Source organism: Cherax quadricarinatus, chromosome 27 (genome assembly GCF_038502225.1).
Source record: "Cherax quadricarinatus isolate ZL_2023a chromosome 27, ASM3850222v1, whole genome shotgun sequence".
NCBI classification, from domain to species: domain Eukaryota; kingdom Metazoa; phylum Arthropoda; class Malacostraca; order Decapoda; family Parastacidae; genus Cherax; species Cherax quadricarinatus.
Genome location: NC_091318.1, coordinates 31785817 through 31806802, shown reverse-complemented (window position 1 = coordinate 31806802; position 20986 = coordinate 31785817). Strand labels below are relative to the sequence as shown.

The 20986-nt window shown below is 40.9% G+C and overlaps 1 protein-coding gene across 1 annotated transcript in view; it reads right to left on the bottom strand.

Moving 5' to 3' along the window:
- The window catches only part of LOC128691012 (G-protein coupled receptor GRL101-like), a 605305-nt gene that overhangs the window by 314281 nt on the left and 270038 nt on the right, over positions 1–20986 (bottom strand). Inside the window, exon 6 of the mRNA XM_070089232.1 lies at positions 9837–9959. Coding sequence (XP_069945333.1) covers positions 9837–9959 — 123 coding nt within the window. The remainder of the gene's footprint in view (positions 1–9836; positions 9960–20986) is intronic.

The following is a 20986-nucleotide window of genomic DNA, read 5'->3' as shown; positions in this document are numbered from 1 at the left end:
AAGCCTCTGCCACTCCTTGTGCTGAATAACCCACATGGGTTTAGTGCTTATTAATAAATATTAATAAAATCATGATCACATATAAAAACAAGAATTATAAGAAAACATACTGACCAGTATGCCTTTGTACAACATACTGGTTTGTATTGTATTTTAATATACTACACTTATATTTGGATAAAACTTGTACATCAACTTTAAAACAGTATTTAGTTTGGTAATAATAAATTTGATTGAAGTACATAAACAAGATGATATTTGATTGTTTTTTAGTTTTTAAGTTCTTGGATGCTTTTTGTTGTTTCATCTGTTTCTAGTTTTTAAGTTATTACATTAATTTCCCTTTTGCATCATTGTCTGTGCTGTTTTTGTAGGCATGTATTTTTTGTTAGTTATTTTCACAAGTGTAGATGCTGTAGGTCAGAACTTTATGGTAGCATATTTCTGTATCATGTCACATAATACTATGAAGAATAAGACACCACCATAGTTAATGCAATTCACAATCAGTCCACAAATCTATGAGCCAGTTGTGACACAGTGAGTCAAGCTACCATGTTAGTAGATGAACAGCACTCTGTATCAGGTGAATTTGAGCTACAATTTTGGTATATCTTTGAAAAATGTGACCATTACTACTAAAATTTATATTGTCCTTTAATGTTTGTGCATAATGAAACCATTCCATTGTTACTGGAATTGTACCCTTTTATAAATGTCATAGTGTGTTCTTGTGGTGCAGCTGGGACCATGCCATTAATAAGCTGCAACAATACTTTGTTACTTCCATGACACAGATGGTCACTGTACACTTGTGTGCAATTTTATACAGCTGATTATATCAATGTAATTTTTATATGGTACCATAGCATTATAAAACTGATTAAAATATTGCTTATATTGTAAGCTGTCCAAAATGTAATTTTCAGACATTTTCTTTTTCCTTTACTGTATTACAGTATATATGTAATAAGACAACTTTAGCAGGTGGTATAAACTGACAAAGGGAAGAGGAAGAAAAGATAGCATGGATAGAGAAGTTCTAGTTGCTGTAAAAGAAATGGGCACAGATTTTGCTTTTCTTGGGGAGACATTAAATCTGACATTATCAGAATTAAAATGAAATGTAGTCAAGATGCACTGAAAGGGGGAATTCTGTCTTAAACTCTCATTCCTATGTGATAGTACAATGGTCCCTCGTTTTTCGTAATTAATCTGTTCCTGGAGGTGCTACTATTATCGAAATCTACGATCTTCGAATCAATTTTCCCCATAAGAAATAATGTAAATACAATTAATCCGTTCCTGACACCCAGAAGTATCAACAAAAAAATTTTTTTACCTTAAAGATAGATTTACATGCACAAAAGAATAAACATTCAACATGACAGTTACCTTTATTGAAGGCTGTTGTTGAAGAATGGAAGACAGGGAGGAGGAGAGAGGGAAGGGAGGTTATTGTTTGGAAGTGGAATCCCCCTCCATAAGGAGGAGAGGTTGGATAAATGCATGAGTGAGAGGGGTTGGATTTGAGTGGGACTTGCTTATCAGGGCTTATTTCTTGGTTGTGCAAGAATGGTATATAATACCAACAATTTCTTGGGTAGCATTGAAAATTGGGTTGGGCAAATGTTTTGTTAGTGGGATGAATTGTAAAGGACCTGCCTAGTATGGGCCAACAGGCCTGCTGCAGTGTTCCTCCTTTCTTATGTTCTTATGTTCTTATATAATCATGGTGTAACCTCAGTATTGTATATAGACTAACATAGTAAATATATTGTATTTGCTTCAGTAACATTTAATAATTCGTAAAAATTAATATATATAATAATTTTCTCACTTTATTTTCAATATTTATAATTGTCAGGTTGTGTCTGACATGCGGGCCGCTGTCATTAACAGCTTGGTTGTTCAGCCTCACAACAGCGGTGGCATAGGTAGTGGAAAAACACTGAAAATGGGTCACAGTTGAGATACAATCCATGTGTAACTCAGATGAGTGACACTAAGACTGTCTGCCATACAGAGTCTGGGGAATAAGATAGGTAGAGCAGGTTAATCAGGTTTAATGCCAACAAGGGGAAGGGTAGCTCCAATTGCTTGGATTAAAAGCCTAATGAAAGGTATAAGGAAAACTACTTGCCAGGTGTGCGTCAGGGAGATAAAGGTGCGTTATAATGGCGTTTTCTTTTACTGATGAGATTTTGATGGCTGAGGGATGGGCTTTGATGGTGTGATGGTGTAATGATGGCGTGATGATGTAACGATAGTGTGATGATGGTGTTATGGTGTGATGATAGTGTTATGATGGTGTGGGTATGTTATGATGGTGTTAAGATGGTTATGTAAGACACATATGCAACAGTTAGGTATCTTTATTTCGAAACGTTTCGCCTACACAGTAGGCTTCTTCAGTCGAGTTCAGAAAGGTTGATAGAAGCAGAAGATACTTGAAGACGATGTAATCAGTCCATCACCCTTAAAGTTTTGAGGTGGTCAGTCCCTCAGTCTGGAGAAGAGCATTGTTCCGTTGTCTGAAACAATATGAAGTTGAAGTGACAGAATGGGGCCTTTATATAGTGCCAGGAGGTAAGACGTAGGTTGCTTTGGGAGGGCAGGTCCTTCTCAAACCCAGCCGTTCTCACTAGTAGAGGTTGTCGAAGTGGTCTGTACCATATATATAAAGGCCCCATTCTGTCACTTCAACTTCATATTGTTTCAGACAACGGAACAATGCTCTTCTCCAGACTGAGGGACTGACCACCTCAAAACTTTAAGGGTGATGGACTGATTACATCGTCTTCAAGTATCTTCTGCTTCTATCAACCTTTCTGTACTCGACTGAAGAAGCCTACTGTGTAGGCGAAACGTTTCGAAATAAAGATACCTAACTGTTGCATATGTGTCTTACCTAACAATCTGTCGGTATTTCATACCATTTTAATGTTCATCGTGTTAAGATGGTATTATGAAGGTGCTATCATGGTGTTAGGATGGTGTGATGATGGTGTTATGATAGAATTATAATGGTGCTGATAATGGTGATGTATACGTTTTGATATTGTTATGATGGTGTTATGATAGTGTGAGGATGGTGTTATGGTGACATTATCATCGTTCTCGAAATCGTAATAAAATTCACGATAAGTTCAAACCTCACCCGTTATTACGATGTTATATCTTATGATAGTGTTTTAATAATGTTATGGTAGTGTGTTCTAGTATATTAGTGTAATAATGGTCATATAATGGTGTTATAATGGGTTTATGTTTAATAATGGTGTTATAATGGTGTTATAATAGTCTTATTGTGTGATAATAAAGTTATATGGTCGTATGGTGTAATAATGGTCTCTTGGTGTAATAATGGTCTCTTGGTGTAATAATGGTGTCTTGGTGTAATAATGGTCTCTTGGTGCAATAATGGTCTCTTGGTGTAATAATGGTCTCTTGGTGTAATAATGGTCTCTTGGTGTAATAATGGTCTCTTGGTGTAATAATGGTCTCTTGGTGTAATAATGGTCTCTTGGTGTAATAATGGTCTCTTGGTGTAATAATGGTCTCTTGGTGTAATAATGGTCTCTTGGTGTAATAATGGTCTCTTGGTGTAATAATGGTCTCTTGGTGTAATAATGGTCTCTTGGTGTAATAATGGTCTCTTGGTGCAATAATGGTCTCTTGGTGTAATAATGGTCTCTTGGTGTAATAATGGTCTCTTGGTGTAATAATGGTTTTATTGTGTAATAATAGTCTTATGGTGTAATAATGGTCTCTTGGTATAATAATGGTCTCTTGGTGTAATAATGGTCTCCTGGTGCAATAATGGTCTCTTGGTATAATAATGGTCTCTTGGTATAATAATGGTCTCTTGGTATAATAATGGTCTCTTGGTATAATAATAGTCTTTTGGTATAATAATGGTCTCTTGGTATAATAATGGTCTCTTGGTATAATAATGGTCTCTTGGTATAATAATGGTCTCTTGGTATAATTGGTGTTATAATGATCTTATATTGGTGTAATAATGGTGTAATAGTCATATAGAGATGTTATAATGGTCTTATGGTGAAATAATGGAGTTACAATGGTGATATATGTCATGGACAGGTGTCTGTCATGGATAGATGGATCATGATAGACACAGCGTCATGCTCCACTTGTGCATGACAGACACAGCATCATGCTCCACCTGTGCATGACAGACACAGAGTCATGATCCACCTGCGCATGACAGAGGCAGCGTCACGCTCCACCTGTGCATGACAAACACAGCGTCATGCTACACCTGTTGATGACAGATACAGGGTCGTGATACACCTGTGCATGACAGACACAGCGTCATGCTACACCTGTGGATGATAGATACAGGGTCATGCTCCACCTGTGCATGACAAACATAGCGTCATGCTACACCTGTGCATGACAGACAGCGTCACGCTCCACCTGTGGATGACAGATACATGGTCATGATCCACCTGTGCATGACAGACATAGGATCATGCTCTACCTGAGAGAGCCTGAGGGAGCGTGTGTGAAGGACTCTAAATCTCTCATTTGAGATTATTGTTCGTGGCTGAGCATATTAATGTGAAGGCAAGTACTGGATGCTGATGTGTGAGACCCAAGATCTGGGTATTGAGAGAGATTAGCGGAGCAAGACTCAGGTGTGTGAGCGAGATATTAGTGGAGAAAGACTCAGGTGAGCGAGAGAATTACAAAACGCGACATCTATTAAGTGACGATGTCCCCAGAGAACACTAGAAGGTCAACTTATTAATCCACCTCTGGCACCTGACATGTTTATAGTTTCGCAGTTTGTTGGTTATAATTCTAGTCCAGTTATCCCGTAAATTATGTCTTCTCAGTAACACTTTTGGATTACAATCGGATGAATACAAACCAACCAAATAAAAGTTGAGACCTTTAATAACAAAAGGTACCTAAGTGGTAATTTTTACGATTAATAACAATTCTTGGAGTTTAGCTTATTATATATTTCTGTATATTTGATGAGGTCGACCTCTAGTGCACGACCCATAGCGTCGGAGAAGTGGATAAAAATGCTTTGAGGAAGAATATTTGGATTTCTTCCTAAAGCCATTTGAATATTCATTCCACTTCCCCTACCACCCCAACTTTTCATGTTTTACCAATAGGTATATTTTATTACATAATGTGATACACAATATTTAAAAGATACAATGCTGGTACAAAGATGACATACATAGTATATGAGTTTTGAGGAATACATTACAACACTGTTTACCACAGATTACAATACGAAAATCTCATCCAGCTCCTCAGAGCTGGGACGAGTGCCCAAGATACAGGAAGCATTGCCACTCTGAACCTCAGCGCTGAATCGCTGGAATAGAAAACTAGCCCTGGTTACCCTGATGAGTGCATCTACGATCCTTAAGGATCTTAGATGCACATGGGTCACTGAGCCTATACCTGGAGTATACATGGAGAGAGTTACGGGGGTCATCGCCCCGGCGTTAGGCAAATTCTCTGTATATTCTAGACTTTTGTGCTCCCTGAAAATGTCAGCTTCAGGGAGGAAGGAAGGACAGCTGCCTATTCTTCCTTCAATGCGGATACACATGTGTAATCCCACACCACCTGCATGCCGTCTGTCCAGGCTTGAAGGGTGATGCCATGTTGACGCTTTTGGTTGCCATCAGATCTGTATAGTTGGGGTGGCTCCCTTACTGCTGAGCATCCGGCTGTTGTGTGGCTCCTCTTGATATTGTTATTAACCTCTTCAAGCCTTGCAATCTTTCCCTTGGATCAACGGCACACAAAACCATGGTAACCGAATCGGTCTGCCGATTCGCTGCCGCATATGTACATGTGTCCGGCGAAAATAGGGGCGGCAAATCGAAGGGCAACACCAGTGCAGATGGTCTGTGGGTTGAGGAGTGTGCCAAGGGAGAAATTGGGAACAGCCAACAGAATGAGGAGCTCTCACTTCAAGAGCCGGGCTCTATCCTTTCCTGACACACTCTGAAGCATTGTTGAGGCTATATTCTCCACTGTTGGGCAATGCCAGAGTGACTGTTTGTAGTTGTTGGGGGGTGGGGCAGGTCTGGTTTCAGAGCCGTTAGATTATCCCAGAGGGAAGCTCCATCAACAAACTTTTGGTCATGGACTCCATCCATGTCTCTAAGGTGTTCAGGGAGAATCGCTGCTACAATTCCACTGGATGCAACACATGAGGACAGGAAAGCAAGTGATGCCTTGCGGACACCAGTGTCTACTAGTCTAACTGGAAGTGTAGCTTGGTCCCACTGCTCATCTTATAGAGTAAGGTTAAGTACATTCGTGAAAATATGCTTCAGGATACTGTCGTATTCGTGCAGTACAGGGTTATCGTATGAGGGTGCACATCTTAGGAAATATGTTAACCTGGGCAGACTCAAGCACTTTGTGAGAAGGTACAAGGCATCGTGGGTGTTAAGATTGCCTATTCGTTGTTCCATTCTCTTCAATTCTTCTAGTTTCTTCCTCAGAATTGTGTCAATTGCATCACTTCCCAGAGTTGTTCCATGCTAGAGGCTATTTGTTAATTAACTGAGACGATTTCACATTTGGGTTGATGTAGGATGAGTCCCATTTTCTTTCCCCATGTCAACACATGTGTAAGAAGCTCATCTAGGCAGGACTCTTTTATGCCCGCTAGTGTAACATTATCCAGGAACCAGATGCTTAGCTCACTGGTCACTGTGATTTCCCTAACCTCTATACAAAAAAGAAATGGAGCAAAAGGGTCCCCTGGTTAACACCCTCTGATGACGTGATCTCATGCTTCCAAACAGGAGTTTTGATTCCTTGCTGTATCCAGCTGAAACAAAAGGGAAAAGACCAGGAAAATGTTCTTGTACAGCCGTTAATACCAAGTCTCTTTTCAGGAGAGTAAATGCATTCTTGATATCTAATTTTACCACTGCATTGTCCTCAGGCAGGTTGTTGATATACGCCCTTGTGGCATGATCCGCTGCTTCGCTTCCCTGAGGGACCCCAAAGCCAAGCTGGTTTGGTTGAAGCATCATGGCCGCCTCTGTGCGAATACATCGGATAGGAGCTTAGGACACGAGACAGCGAAAAGTGTTACCCACTGCAATTGGCCTAATTGCACTACCCTTCTTTATAAGTGCACAAATTGATGCACCAAAAAAAAAAAAAAAAAAAAAAGAAAGGTTTAATTTTGCCAGGAATCAGACCAGCCAAGGAGTTGTTAATGAACCTTGTGATCTCTGAAAGCAGTGTCTCTGAAATCTCTGCGATTACTGGATTGACCATTACATTTAAATGCTGTGGCCTTATTCCAGTGTAGCCCCCAACAGAGCCAGACAGAAAGGACATAACTACTTTGCAAATGTCTGAGTCTTGCACAAACAATGGTTCCACAGTGGGGGACAAGGGTGTTAGAACTGTTGGTGCGCCTAGTTTCCCTGGCAGGGTGCTTTTCTCTAAGTGCTAAGCAGGTTCAGCATCCCTGGGGGCAGCTGTATCTTCGCTGGTGATTATCCTGATTGTCCCCACTGTGCTGCCCTCTTCAATTTTCTTGCTTACCTGGACTCTGATTTTTATATCTGTCAGTGGAATGAGTAGGGGTTCAACCTAGCCCATTTTTGTATTGATATGGAAGGCGAATAAGATTGTCAGTTCTACCTTTACTTATTTTGTCCAGAAAATACATATACATACTCTAAGAATCTGTACCATTTGGTACATTGCTGTGAAGAGATGTAATCTTAAGTGCAAGAGTAACATTTGTATGTACGCGTATGTGCGTGCATGTTTGCTATGTGCTCAGTTAGGCTCGATTTAGAATGTTACTGAAAAAACAAATCCCTAAACAAGCTAACTTCTTAACCATAGAAGCAATATAATAGCTTGCTTAACAGTAGGACGACCCATTCGCCAAATAGCATGTTTGGCGAATGGGTAGTTTAAGCTGTGGCTACTTTGAGTAGCCACGGTTGTTCAGAGCAGCTGCGAACAGTATAGAGAGTGTCTCTTGACACACAATCCCTGAAATCGTCATACATTACTAACTTTAAATAATGCTCTGTGAACAGAGCTGCACAGAGTTCTGAGATGTATGTCCTGGCTCAGTAACGGAGGCATACACTACCAAAATTAGTCTAAATAACACGAACTGAGGAGAACAGCGTTTTCCCAGACAGAACAGGGATGTTTCCTCCATGAGGATCTGTGAGGGACAGGGAAAGGCCCTGCAGATTCAACGTCTGGTGACTTCTGCCAGCTTAACACTCACAGTGCCTGCCATGAAACAAGCGAGCATGAAAGGAACATGCGAAAGACTTTGGAATAATTATGTCAGTTGACCTTTCTTTCAAAGAACACAATATGACAAAGGTCACGATAGTGAGACGGATGATGGGGTGGGTAATGAGAACCTTCAAAATAAGGGAAATAATGTCATTGGTGATATTTATCAAATCGCTCGTGCTCCCTCATTTAAAATATTGCTCAGTGTAGACGACCCCATTCGGGCAAGAGAAATATCTTAGCTGGAACAAATATAGATATCGTTTATGGCCCATATAGAGCAAATAAAGTATTTAAATTACTGAGAATGCCTTAAAGTCTTAAATAAGTATTCACTGGAGGGGAGGAGAGAGAGATACATGATAATATAGGGATGCAGTGGGCACGATTAGGGAACACGGTATCAACATCCGTGGACCCAGATTATTCAACATTTTACCAGAAGATATCAGAAACCCACATTCCTAAGCTAAATATATAAGACAAATAGTAATATAAAACAATATATTTTCGTTTTAGCTATTAACGAAAACATCAGCAATATACTTTTATACGAGAGATAATATATATTCATAATAATTATGGTGTCCTTTTTCTGAGGACGCTATAGAGAAATTAGCAGAGAGAGAGAGAGAGAGAGAGAGAGAGAGAGAGAGAGAGAGAGAGAGAGAGAGAGAGAGAGAGAGAGAGAGAGAGAGAGAGAGAGAGAGAGAGAGAGAGAGAGAGAGAGAGAGAGAGAGAGAGAGAGAGAGAGAGAGAGAGAGAGAGAGAGAGAGAGAGAGAGAGAGAGAGAGAGAGAGAGAGAAAAGAGAGATGGATAAGGCTTAGAAGTTTGGATGAGTGGTGGATAACAGAGGCTCATAACCGATGGGATCTGGGTTTCGTTTCCTAGCTGGGCGAAATGTGTCAAGTCTCCTGGAACAAATTTGCTGATTCTCTTCACCAAGAGATGCGTATATAATTAAGAACTAGTCATCTGTTGTGGGTGGCATCTGAGGGGCAGTACCACAGTAGCGATAACCTACACTGCTTTACTGGCTTAGGTTTTCATGGGTTATTAAGGAACACTGCTTGGCTGTCTTAGGTTATCATGGGTTATTAAGCCACACTGCTTAACTGTCTTAGGTTATCATGGGTTATTAAGGCACACTGCTTGGCTATCTTAGGTTATCATGGGTTATTAAGCCACATTGCTTGACTGTCTTAGGTTATCATTGTTATTAAACCACATTGCTTGACTGTTTTGGGTTATCCTTGGTTATCAAGCTTCCGGAAATAATAACCAGTAGAAATTTTTATCGTCTTCATTTTACTCACAATATATCCTTCAATAGGTCGTCTCGCTACTTCCAGATATCTCACACCACCATCTAATATGGCACTACCATTGGTTGGCATCTTTCTTGAACACCCTCTCTCCACCACCACCACCACCGCCACCACCACGACTACCACCACCACCAAGACTACCACCACGACTATCACCACTAGCATCACCACCACCACCACCCAAGCACTATCTAACACACGTCACTCACCTGGCTGGCACTGCGTTTCATCAGTGCCATCAATGCAGTCAAGAATGCCATCACAAACAAGGCCGGGTCGGATACACTCGCCGTTGGCACAAGTAAACTCACTGTAGAAACACTTTCGATAATCTGGAGAGCAAGAGTAGAAGAGTGAGGTTATAGCCACTGTTTTGTTAGCTTTATATAGTATTGAAGCCTATCGACTAAAAGAGGATCATTAAGGCTACATGTCACCTCTTTCCCATCAATTTAGAATAAACCCCAAAACAGGGAATAAACTAAACAGTGTATATGTACTGAGAGATATACACCTCTCGGTGTATACAGTATGTACTATACTTGTGTGGCCACTCTTAGGTTTGGTTAGGTAGGTTTGTCAGGAAAAAGGACAAGTGCTTCCTAACGCTGATCTTAGTCATATGATGACCCGCAGCTGGAGCTTGTGGTTATCTGACTGAGGCCTTCCACTGGCTTACCGGTCCACCCCTTTAAAAATTAGTCATAATTATTACTGCTAGATACTACCGTGTACCTCTAAAGTGACCACTCAGCACGACTCTCTCATATACATAATATTTTCCAGGAAACTGACTACTTCTAAATATTTCATACAACTTAACATTCCAAGGTTTAAAATATTTATTTTCATGAACCTTCATGAATATTCAAAATGTTTAATGGAATTAACCTATGCACACACACACACACACACACACACACACACACACACACACACACACACACACACACACACAAGACCTCCGGGTGACCATAACACCGAGCACGTCACCGGAGGCACACATCAACCAAACAACCGCTGCAACATACGGGCGCCTGGCAAACCTGAGAATAGCGTTCCGATACCTTAATAAGGAATCGTTCAAGACACTGTACACTGTGTATGTTAGGCCCATACTGGAGTATGCAGCACCAGTCTGGAACCCACACCTGGTCAAGCACGTCAAGAAGTTAGAGAAAGTACAAAGGTTTGCAAAAAGGCTAGTCCCAGAGCTCAGGGGAATGTCGTACGAGGAAAGATTGAGGGAAATCAGACTGACGACACTGGAGGACAGAAGGGTCAGGGGAGACATGATAACGACATACAAAATACTGCGTGGAATAGACAAGGTGGACAGAGATAGGATGTTCCAGAGAGGGAACACAGGAACAAGGGGTCACAACTGGAAGCTGAAGACTCAGACGAGTCACAGGGACGTTAGGAAGTATTTCTTCAGTCATAGAGTCGTCAGGAAGTGGAATAGCCTAGCAAGTGAAGTAGTGGAGGCAGGAACCATACATAGTTTTAAGAAGAGGTATGATAAAGCTCAGGAAGCAGAGAGAGGACCTAGTAGCAATCAGTGAAAAGGAGGGGCCAGGAGCTGAGTCTCGACCCCTGCAACCACAATTAGGTGAGTACAATTAGGTGAGTACACACACACACACACACACACACACACACACACAAGCGCAAGTGAGGTAGGTGAGGCTGGAACCATACATAGCTTTAAGATGAGGTATGATAAAGCTCATGAAGCAGGGAGAGAAAGGACCTAGTAGTGCTCAGCGAAGAGGCGGGGCCAGGAGCTGAGTCTCGACCCCTGCAACCACAATTAGGTGAGTACACACACGGGCCCAGAAAGAGGGAGCAAAGGCACTGTGTTACTAACAACTATATTTAACATATCCTAACAAGGAAACAATCTGAGGTGTGGAAGACGGATAATGTAGTCCCAGTCTTTAAGAGTAGTGTCACTGACAAGCAAAGTCATGGAGATGCTTATCAGGAAAACACTGGTAAATCACCTAGAAAGGAATGAGATTATACACGAAAACCAGCACGGTTTCAGGGATTGGGAATCCTGTGTCACAAACCCCCTGGAGTTTTATAAGGCGACAGAAGTAAGACAGGAGAGAGAGAGAGAGAGAGAGAGAGAGAGAGAGAGAGAGAGAGAGAGAGAGAGAGAGAGAGAGAGAGAGAGAGAGAGAGAGAGAGAGAGAGAGAGAGAGATGGGTAGACTGCATATTCTTTGACTGCGAGAAGGCTTTCGACACAGTTCCACACATGAGATTAGTACAGAAGCTAGGAATAACAAGAAAGATTTTACAACGGAACAGAGAATGCCTGATAGGCAGAAAACAACGAATGATGGTACGTTACGAGATTTCAGAGTGGGCGTCTGTGACGAGCGGGGTTCCACAAGGATCAGTCTTAGTGTCGGTGCAGTTTCTGGTATATGTGAATTACATGACAGAAGGGATAGATTCAGAGGTGTCCATATTGGCATACGATGTGAAGCTAATGCGGAGAATTCAAGTGGAGGAGGATCATGTGGGAATACAAAGGAATCTTGGCCAACAACTGGCTCCTGGAGTTTAACCCCACCAAAGTTATGAAGATTGGGGAAGGTGAAAGAAAACCGCAGATAGAGTACAGGCTAGGAAAAGGATCTTGGGATGAGTATAATATCGAGCAAATCTCCGAGGCACAAATTAACCAAATAACTACTGCAGCGTCTGGGCGCCTGGCAAACCTAAGAAAAGCATTTAGACACCGGAGTAATGAATCATTCAAAACAGTGTACATGTGTATGTCAGGCCCATACTGGAGTATGCAGCACCAGTATGGAACCCACATCTGGTCAAGCACGTCAAGAAATGTGAGAAAACGAAAAGATTTGCAACAAGACTAGTCCAGGAACAAAGGGGTATGTCCTACAAGGACAGGTTAAGGGAAATCAACCTAACGACACTGGAGGACAGGATGAATTAAGAGGGACATGATAACGACAAATAAAATACTGAGAGGAATTGACAAGGAGAATATGGACAGATTGTGTCAGAGATGTGACACAACAAGGGGTCACAGATGGAAGTTGAAAATTTGGATGATTCACAGGGATGTTAGAAAGTATTCCTTCAGGCATAGAGTAATCAGGAAGTGGAAGAATCTGGAGAATGATGTAGAGGAGGCAGGATGCATACATAGCTTTAAGAAGAGGTGCGATGAAGCTCATGGAACAGGGGCTAGGAGCTATGACTCGATCCTTGACACCACAACTAGGTGAGTACACACACACACACACACACATACACACACACACACACACACACACACACACACACACACACACACACACACAATATAGTTTAGATGGCCAAAGACTGCAAACCTCACTCAAGGAAAAAGATCTGGGGGTGAGTATAACACCGAGCATATCTCCTGAGGCGCACATCAATCAGATAACTGCTGCAGCATACGGGCGCCTGGCAAACCTACGGATAGCGTTCCGATACCTCAGTAAGGATTCGTTTAAGACTCTGTACACCATCTACGTCACGCCCATACTGGAGTATGCAGCACCAGTTTGGAATCCACACCTAGTCAAGCACGTCAAGAAATTAGAGAAAGTGCAAAGGTTTGCAACAAGACTAGTCCCAGAGCTACGGGGATTGTCCTATGAAGAAAGGTTGAGGGAAATCGGCCTGACGACACTGGAGACCAGGAGGGTCAGGGGAGACATGATAACGACATATAAAATACTGCGCGGAATAGACGAGGTGGACAAAGACGGGATGTTCCAGAGATGGGACACAGACACAAGAGGTCACAATTGGAAGTTGAAGACTCAGATGAATCAAAGGGATGTTAGGAAGTATTTCTTCAGTCATAGAGTAGTCAGGCCATGGAATAGCCTAGAAAGTGATGTGGTGGAGGCAGGAACCATACATAGTTTTAAGGCGAGGTATGATAGAGCTCATGGGGCAGGGAGAGAGAGGACCTAGTAGCAATCAGCGAAGAGGCGGGGCCAGGAGCTGTGACTCGACCCCTGCAACCACAAATAGGTGAGTACAAATAGGTGAGTACACACACACACACACACACACACACACACACACACACACACACACACACACACACACACACACACACACACACACACACACACACACACACACACACACACACACACACACACACACACACACACACACACAGAAATAGTTGATTCTACAGACAATGTTTGGACCAGAAGATAGGAAGCTAAATAAAGACAATTACAAAGTAAACAAATGCTTTGACAATATAATTATTTCACACTTCACATAGTCACAACTATCACAACACTATATTAGTACTATTACTTACAACATGGGTCAATATGCCTATTGCAATGCTTACTGGTTCCTGCAGTTTTGTAATATCTTGACAAAGCGAAACGTTGTCACAATAAAATGTTACATTAGGCGCATCTCTGTAATTTACTTTATAGTTTGCCGGTAATTCTACCATTATTATCACATAATTCTTCAATTTATACACTTGTGTTCCCTCATTTCTTTTCATAATTGTTCACTTAGTATTACCTGTGGCGTGTGCCAATCACGTTGTAGTGTGTTCAGTGTTCATACAACGCACCTCCCGCATTCCTTGTGTACTAAGTAGTTTGGTCAGAGTGCGTGCAGAGGGGCCCCGGCTACTCTGATTTACTGTCAGGTTTATACTACAACCAACTTGGTGAGGGTTTCCTCCTAGCCAAATTGATATTATGATTCCACACCTATCTGAGGGCTTACTCCTACTGAGGCTGGTTGATTACACAAATACTGGTTTACCTTTAAAGAGGTGATAAAGAAATTGCAGTGGCTGCTCTCCTGCTCATGAACATTTTGTGTTGAATTGCATGATGTATATACTGTAAATATAGGTAGAGAGAATATATGGGTACTTAAAAACTACCCTTTTGTGTTTGCCTTTGTCTCTATTTGCTTATGGATTTTTCACTGTCTAGAGAATTTATTTACAACCAGGTAACATAGGCATTTTTTCTTGTTCCTTTGTTCATAATAATGGGTTCTTATCCTGAAGCAATTGTTATTTTATTACGTTGCATTGCGCTGTTATATTGCGTTACTGCTGCCTTGTGTTAAGTATATTATTATCGAGTGGCACTTATTATGTTTAGAGCTGGCTGGATAATGTAACCCGACAGTGTAAGGGGTTTAGTAATGGTATATACTTTATAATCCTTGCCAGAATATCTCTACAATACTGCTGGTGTAATGCATGTTCTACTACCGTCAAACATCGTGATACTTCAATTACTGCTGCACAGCTTCGTGAGATAACTCGTAACAAGGATATGAAATATATAACGTGGCTGCTTCCTCTGTTGTGTCTGTTGCTCAGGAAGCTCGTGTTTTTCTCTGCTTCTCACTGTTTCCTTGTTGGTAATGACGCTCATCAAACTTGTGAATGCTTACCTGATAATCCAACCCGTCCTCTTAAGAAACAGATTATGACTGCAAAGTATCACTGGGCAATCTTTATCAATGAAATTGAAACATGTATGTGCCATTCTTTCAGAATTAATTCCCTGATGACTTTATCAATGAATCATCATTTGGTGAATTTGGAAAAATGTACATATACACATTTGCTTTACTTTCCTATAAATTATGATTGGGTCTAGAAACCTGAAAATAATAAATATTTAGTATCATCTGAACGGCAGTTTTTTAAAAATATATATAAATGAAACTCAACCTTATAATAATAGTATTCTTGTTTGTTTTCTTCTGATATTTTACACATAATTGTACCAGAAAACTGAATTGAAAATGAACTATATATATATATATATATATATATATATATATATATATATATATATATATATATATATATATATATATATATATATATATATATATATATATATATATATATATAAATAGTTCAGAATTTGAACGCATCATAATATAAGATCTGTTGGGATTTTTAAGCCAGGATAGGGAGAGTTATCCACTCAGGATAACCCAGGGTAAGGAGAGGTAGCACCAAGGATAACCCAGGGTAAGGAGAGCTAGTACCCAGGATAACCCAGGGTAAGGAGAGCTAGCACCCAGGATAACCCGGGATAGGGAGTGTTACCCAACCAGGATAACCAAGGGTAGGGAGGGTTAGCCACCCAGGATAACCCAAGAAAGTCAGTGTGTCATCGAGGACTGTCTGTCTCGTTCCCATTGTGATCCTTCAGTATAGTCCCCCAGGATGCCCCCCTCAACAGTAAACTAACACCCAGGTACCTACTTACTGCTAGGTGAAAAGGGACAGCAGGTACTGCTAGGTGAACAAGAACAACCAGTGTGGAAACATGCCCAACGTTTCCACCCATGCCGGGAATTGAACCACGGGTACACAGTGTGTGAGGCGAGTTCATTTCCTTCCAAGTCACGGGAGCATGTTTCCTTACACCTGCTGTTCCTGTTCACCTAGCAGTAAGTAGGTATCTGGGTTAATTACCTGACACTTGCTGCCCCCTGTCAACCAAGCAGTAAGTAGGTGCCTGTATGTAAGTCACCTTACACCTGCTGCTCCTGTTCACCTAGCAGTTATTATAATTATTATATTAAGAATAGGAACGTTAAACTATGGGTTATACGCTCCTGGCAAGTAGGAAGCGTTCAAGATTGATCCAAGGAAGAGAATGCCATGTAAAATTCCTTGAATCTAGAGCCTCTGAACTGCTTCAAGAAAACTATCTTGAGGGGACCAGTTAATTAATATTAAATGTGATGACCTGACAGCTATATATCTTTATTAAAATAATAATAATGGGGTGAGGTTAGGTGAATGAAAGGTTCAGGATAGCTTTAAAATTGGTTAGACAAATGCGAGCAAGAAGGGAAGACTCCGAGAAGGTCCTGCCTAGTATGGGTCAGCAGGCATCCTGCACTCTCTCTGTTCTGCGTTCTTATGTGTCATCTGACGGTAGTATCTGGTTGTGGGTTGGGCGACATTTTCTCGATTATCTTGTGTGCTAGTAAGGTGACAATGTTGTAACATCCTGATTTGTGAGTGGCAGCATTTGTTAATGTAATCAGAGCGGCTTCTAAAAATTGGCATCTGCTGTGATCTGGCTCCATGATCATCTGCGCACTGGTCCAACCCTTCAAGTGTCTGCCACTGTTTTTTTTTTATGGATCTCGCATGTATTTTTCATGTCTCTGTTGCACGCATCTTTCTGTTTACTTATCCTAATGAGCAAACTTCTACCTGTTTCACCCACGCCTCGGCTACCTGGGATATTTCCAGTGGTCTCCCGCGGCGGGAACTGCTTGGTCAGTAGTGGGTTGCATAGCTATTTTTGCAAACACTACACGTTACCTACTACACTACCACTGCACATTACCTACCACTACACATCCACCACCACCACCACACCACCACCTACCACCACCACCACCACCACCACCACCACCTCCACCCCTACCACCAGGCGCCACCCCACCACCGCCACCACCACCTACCACCGCCACTCCACCTACCACCACCACCACCACCACCTACCACCGCACCGCCACCACCTCACCGCCACCGGCCACCACCACCACCACCTGCTGCTGCTGCTGCTGCTGCTGCTGCTGCTGCTGCTGCTACAACAACAAAATAATTATTATAAAAATAGCAATAATAATGTAAGGTATGAAAGGTTTTCTCTACTGTAGTTACCTTTGTTAAAATAACTTGTGCACATTCATACAAATTAACGTTTATTTTTTAATGAACTATGAAAGAACTCACTGAGAACCACAGTGAGTTCTTTTATAGTAATGGACGTAGCAGTAGTCAGTAGCATGTCGTCCCTAACCAACCAGTTTTAATGCTGCCCTGAATCTTCCACTCACCTAACCACACCGCCGCTCAGGTGATTTTTTGTCTCTATAAGTTCATGTCTTCCAACACGATGGTGCTTATATTCTGTTTCCTTTCAACAACCTGTCGGTAGCACATTTCATTTTTAACAATAGAATATTAGTTATCCTTGAAGAGACCTATGTGTACCAACGTGTACGTATGTGTGAGAGTGTACGTGTACGTGTACGTATGTGTGAGAGTGAGCACGTTATTAATTTAACATCTTTTACTGCCTCGGTTTCTTAGAATGTTATTAAATTTCTTTTCACTGACAAGTGAAAATCAGTCATATGAGGGAAAAGCAGAGAGCACAGACATGTATGGGTAAGGCATGCATAGGTATGACAGACAGTTATAGGTAATACACACAGACATAGGTAATGCACAAATACACAGGCAGTGCAGACATAGGTAATGCACTCACACGTGTAACACATACATCATCTGTCTTAGTGCTGGTGGAAATGATATCGGGATGGGCAGAAGACAAGAGCTGCTGGATATGTACCAGTTAGCCACAGATGTAATTAGGTCTAAGGGAGATCCCAAACATTTGTAGCATCTTGCCTAGAATGGGAGTGGGCAATGAATGGATGCCTATGGCAATTGGTGTAAATTGCTGGCTAGACAGGTACTGCAAGGAATTTGCAATCCCATTCATTGATAACTAGGACAAATTTTATGGCAAACGTGATATGTATGCAGAGGATGGGGTACATCTCACAGAGGCCGATGTGGTTGCATTAGCCAACTCTACTGAGGGGGCCATTGCTGACTTGTCTAGGACTTTAAACTGATAGATTATAGAAGTATGGGTGTGTGTGGGAAATAATCAAGCTGCAGTACCAGGGTTGAAAACAGCAGATATTACCAGGACTCCATGTTTCATAGACAATATTCAAAATAAAGTTGCTTGTAAAGGCAAAGCAATTATTCAATAAACAAAGAGAGACAGTAGAGGGCAGAGAGTGACAAGCTCCCTAAAGGTATTAATGGGAGATTTTAACTTTAGACAAATTGATTGAAAGAATGTGACAGGAAATCTCGAGTCTAGTGACTTGCTTGATACGATTCAAGATTGCTTTTTAAAACAGTTTGTGACAGAACCAACTAGAGGAAACAATCTGCTTCACTTGGTTTTTGACAACAAGGGAATCACTAATTAATAATCTTAACGTTAATGATGAGCTTGGGGAAAGCGATCACAAATCACTTACTTTCAATATACCATGGAATTACGCAAATCACCAAAAATGATCCAAAATGGATAAACAATAGATTCAAACATCTCATTGTTATCAAAAGATTGGCAGTTAAGAAATCAATATATTCAGTTAAAGAGAGAAATAAAAAGGGGAATAAGAAAAGCAGAAATAAATTATGAGGCTAAAGTGGCAAGGAATTTGAAGACAAGCCCAAAAAGTTTCGTTTCAGGTACACAGAAGTAAAATTAGGGCCAAGATAGCGCCACCTGAAAGTTACTCAGGTCAAATCACTGACAGTGATAACGAAATGTGAGAATATTTTAACTCTTATTTCCTCTCAGTTTTTCGCAGGTAGATACTAGCACAATTCCAGAAATTATAAATTATGTAAACCAGGATGAAAATAAACTATGCACTATTAGGGTAACTAGCGACATGATCCTCAGACAAATAGAGAAATTAAAACCGAATAAATTCACGGGCCCTGATGAACTGTTTGCACGGGTGTTAAAGGAATATAAAGAGGAGCTTAGCAAACTTGTGACTAGTCTTTTCAACATATTACTACAAACTGGCATAGTGCCGGACAAGTGGAAAATGGCAAATGTAATACCTATTTACAAAGCAGTAGAGAGGTCCTTAGCTTCGAACTATAGACCAATAAGGCTTACCTCCATAGTGGGAAAATTTATGGAATCAATAATTGCCGAGGCAATTCGTAACCATATTGACAGGCGCAAATTGATTAATGAATCTCAGCAAGGTCTTACAAAGGGACGTTCCTGCCATACGAATTTACTTTTTTCACTAAAGTATCAATGGAGAGAAATCAGAGTGGGGGCGGGTCACGAGTGGTGTTCCACAGGAGTCAAGTTGGGCCCTTTGTTGTTCACAATTTACATAAACAACACTGATGAGGAAATAAATAGCGACATGAGCAAGTTTGCTGATGACACCAAAATGGGTCGCCCAATTCATTCTAATGAGGACATTAGAGCACTCCAGGAGGATTTGAATAGATTAATGCAGTGGTCGGAGAAGTGGCACATGCAGTTTAACAAAGGCAAATGCAAAGTTCTAAACATTGGACAGGAAAATAACCATGCCACATATAAACTAAATAATGTAGATCTTAATATTACTGATTGCGAAAAGGATATGGGAGTTCTGCTTAGCAGTAATATAAAACCAAGACAACAGTGCACAAATGTTCGCAATAAAGCGAACAGAATCCTTGGCTTCATATCAAGGAGCATAAATAATGGGAGTCCTCAGGTTGTTCTTCAACTCTGTATATCTTTGGTTAGGCCTCATTTAGGGCACTGAATCTGCACTCTCTAGAAAGGCGTAGAATTAGAGGGGATATACCTGAGGTGTATAAATGGAAAACAGAAATAAATAAAGGGAATGAAAATAGCATTCTAAAAATATCTAGCCAAAACAGGACTCGAAGCAATGGTTTTAAATCGGAAAAATTCAGATTCAGGAAGGATATAGGAAAGCACTGGTTTGGTAATAGAGTTGTGGATGAGTGGAACAAACTCCCGAATACCGTCATAGAAGCTAAGACTTTATAGGTTAGATAAATACATGAGTGGGTGTGGGTGGGTGTGAGTTGGACCCGACTAGCTTGTGCTAATAGGTATGATGCTGTGCTCCTTAAGTGGATGTGATCTGATCTGACTACGTTGGTCATTGGTTTAAGCCGGGATGTGACTTGGACCTGCCTCGCATGGGCCAGTAGGCCTGCTGCAGTGTTTCTTCTTTCTTATGTTCTTAAATAGTTAACATAGACATGGGCAATACACATCAACATAGGTAACACAAACACAGGTAACACAATCATAGGTAACACACTCATAGGTAACACAAATAAACGTAACACAAACATAGGTATCACAAATTTACGTAACACATCGTAAACACACACATAGTTAACACAAACATAAGTAACGCATACATAGGTAACCCAAACATAGGTAACACAAACATACGTAACCCAAACATACGTAACCCAAACATAGGTAACGGAGACATATGTAACACAAACATAGGTAACAAATAGGTAACACAAGAATAGGAAAGGGAAACAAAGGTAACAAAGATAGGTAACACAAAAATAGGTAACACAAACATAGGTAACACAAGCATAGGTAAGAGAAACAAAGGTAACAAACATAGGTAATTCAAACATAGGTAACATAAATATAAGTAACACAAACATAGGTAACACAAACATAGGTAATACAAAC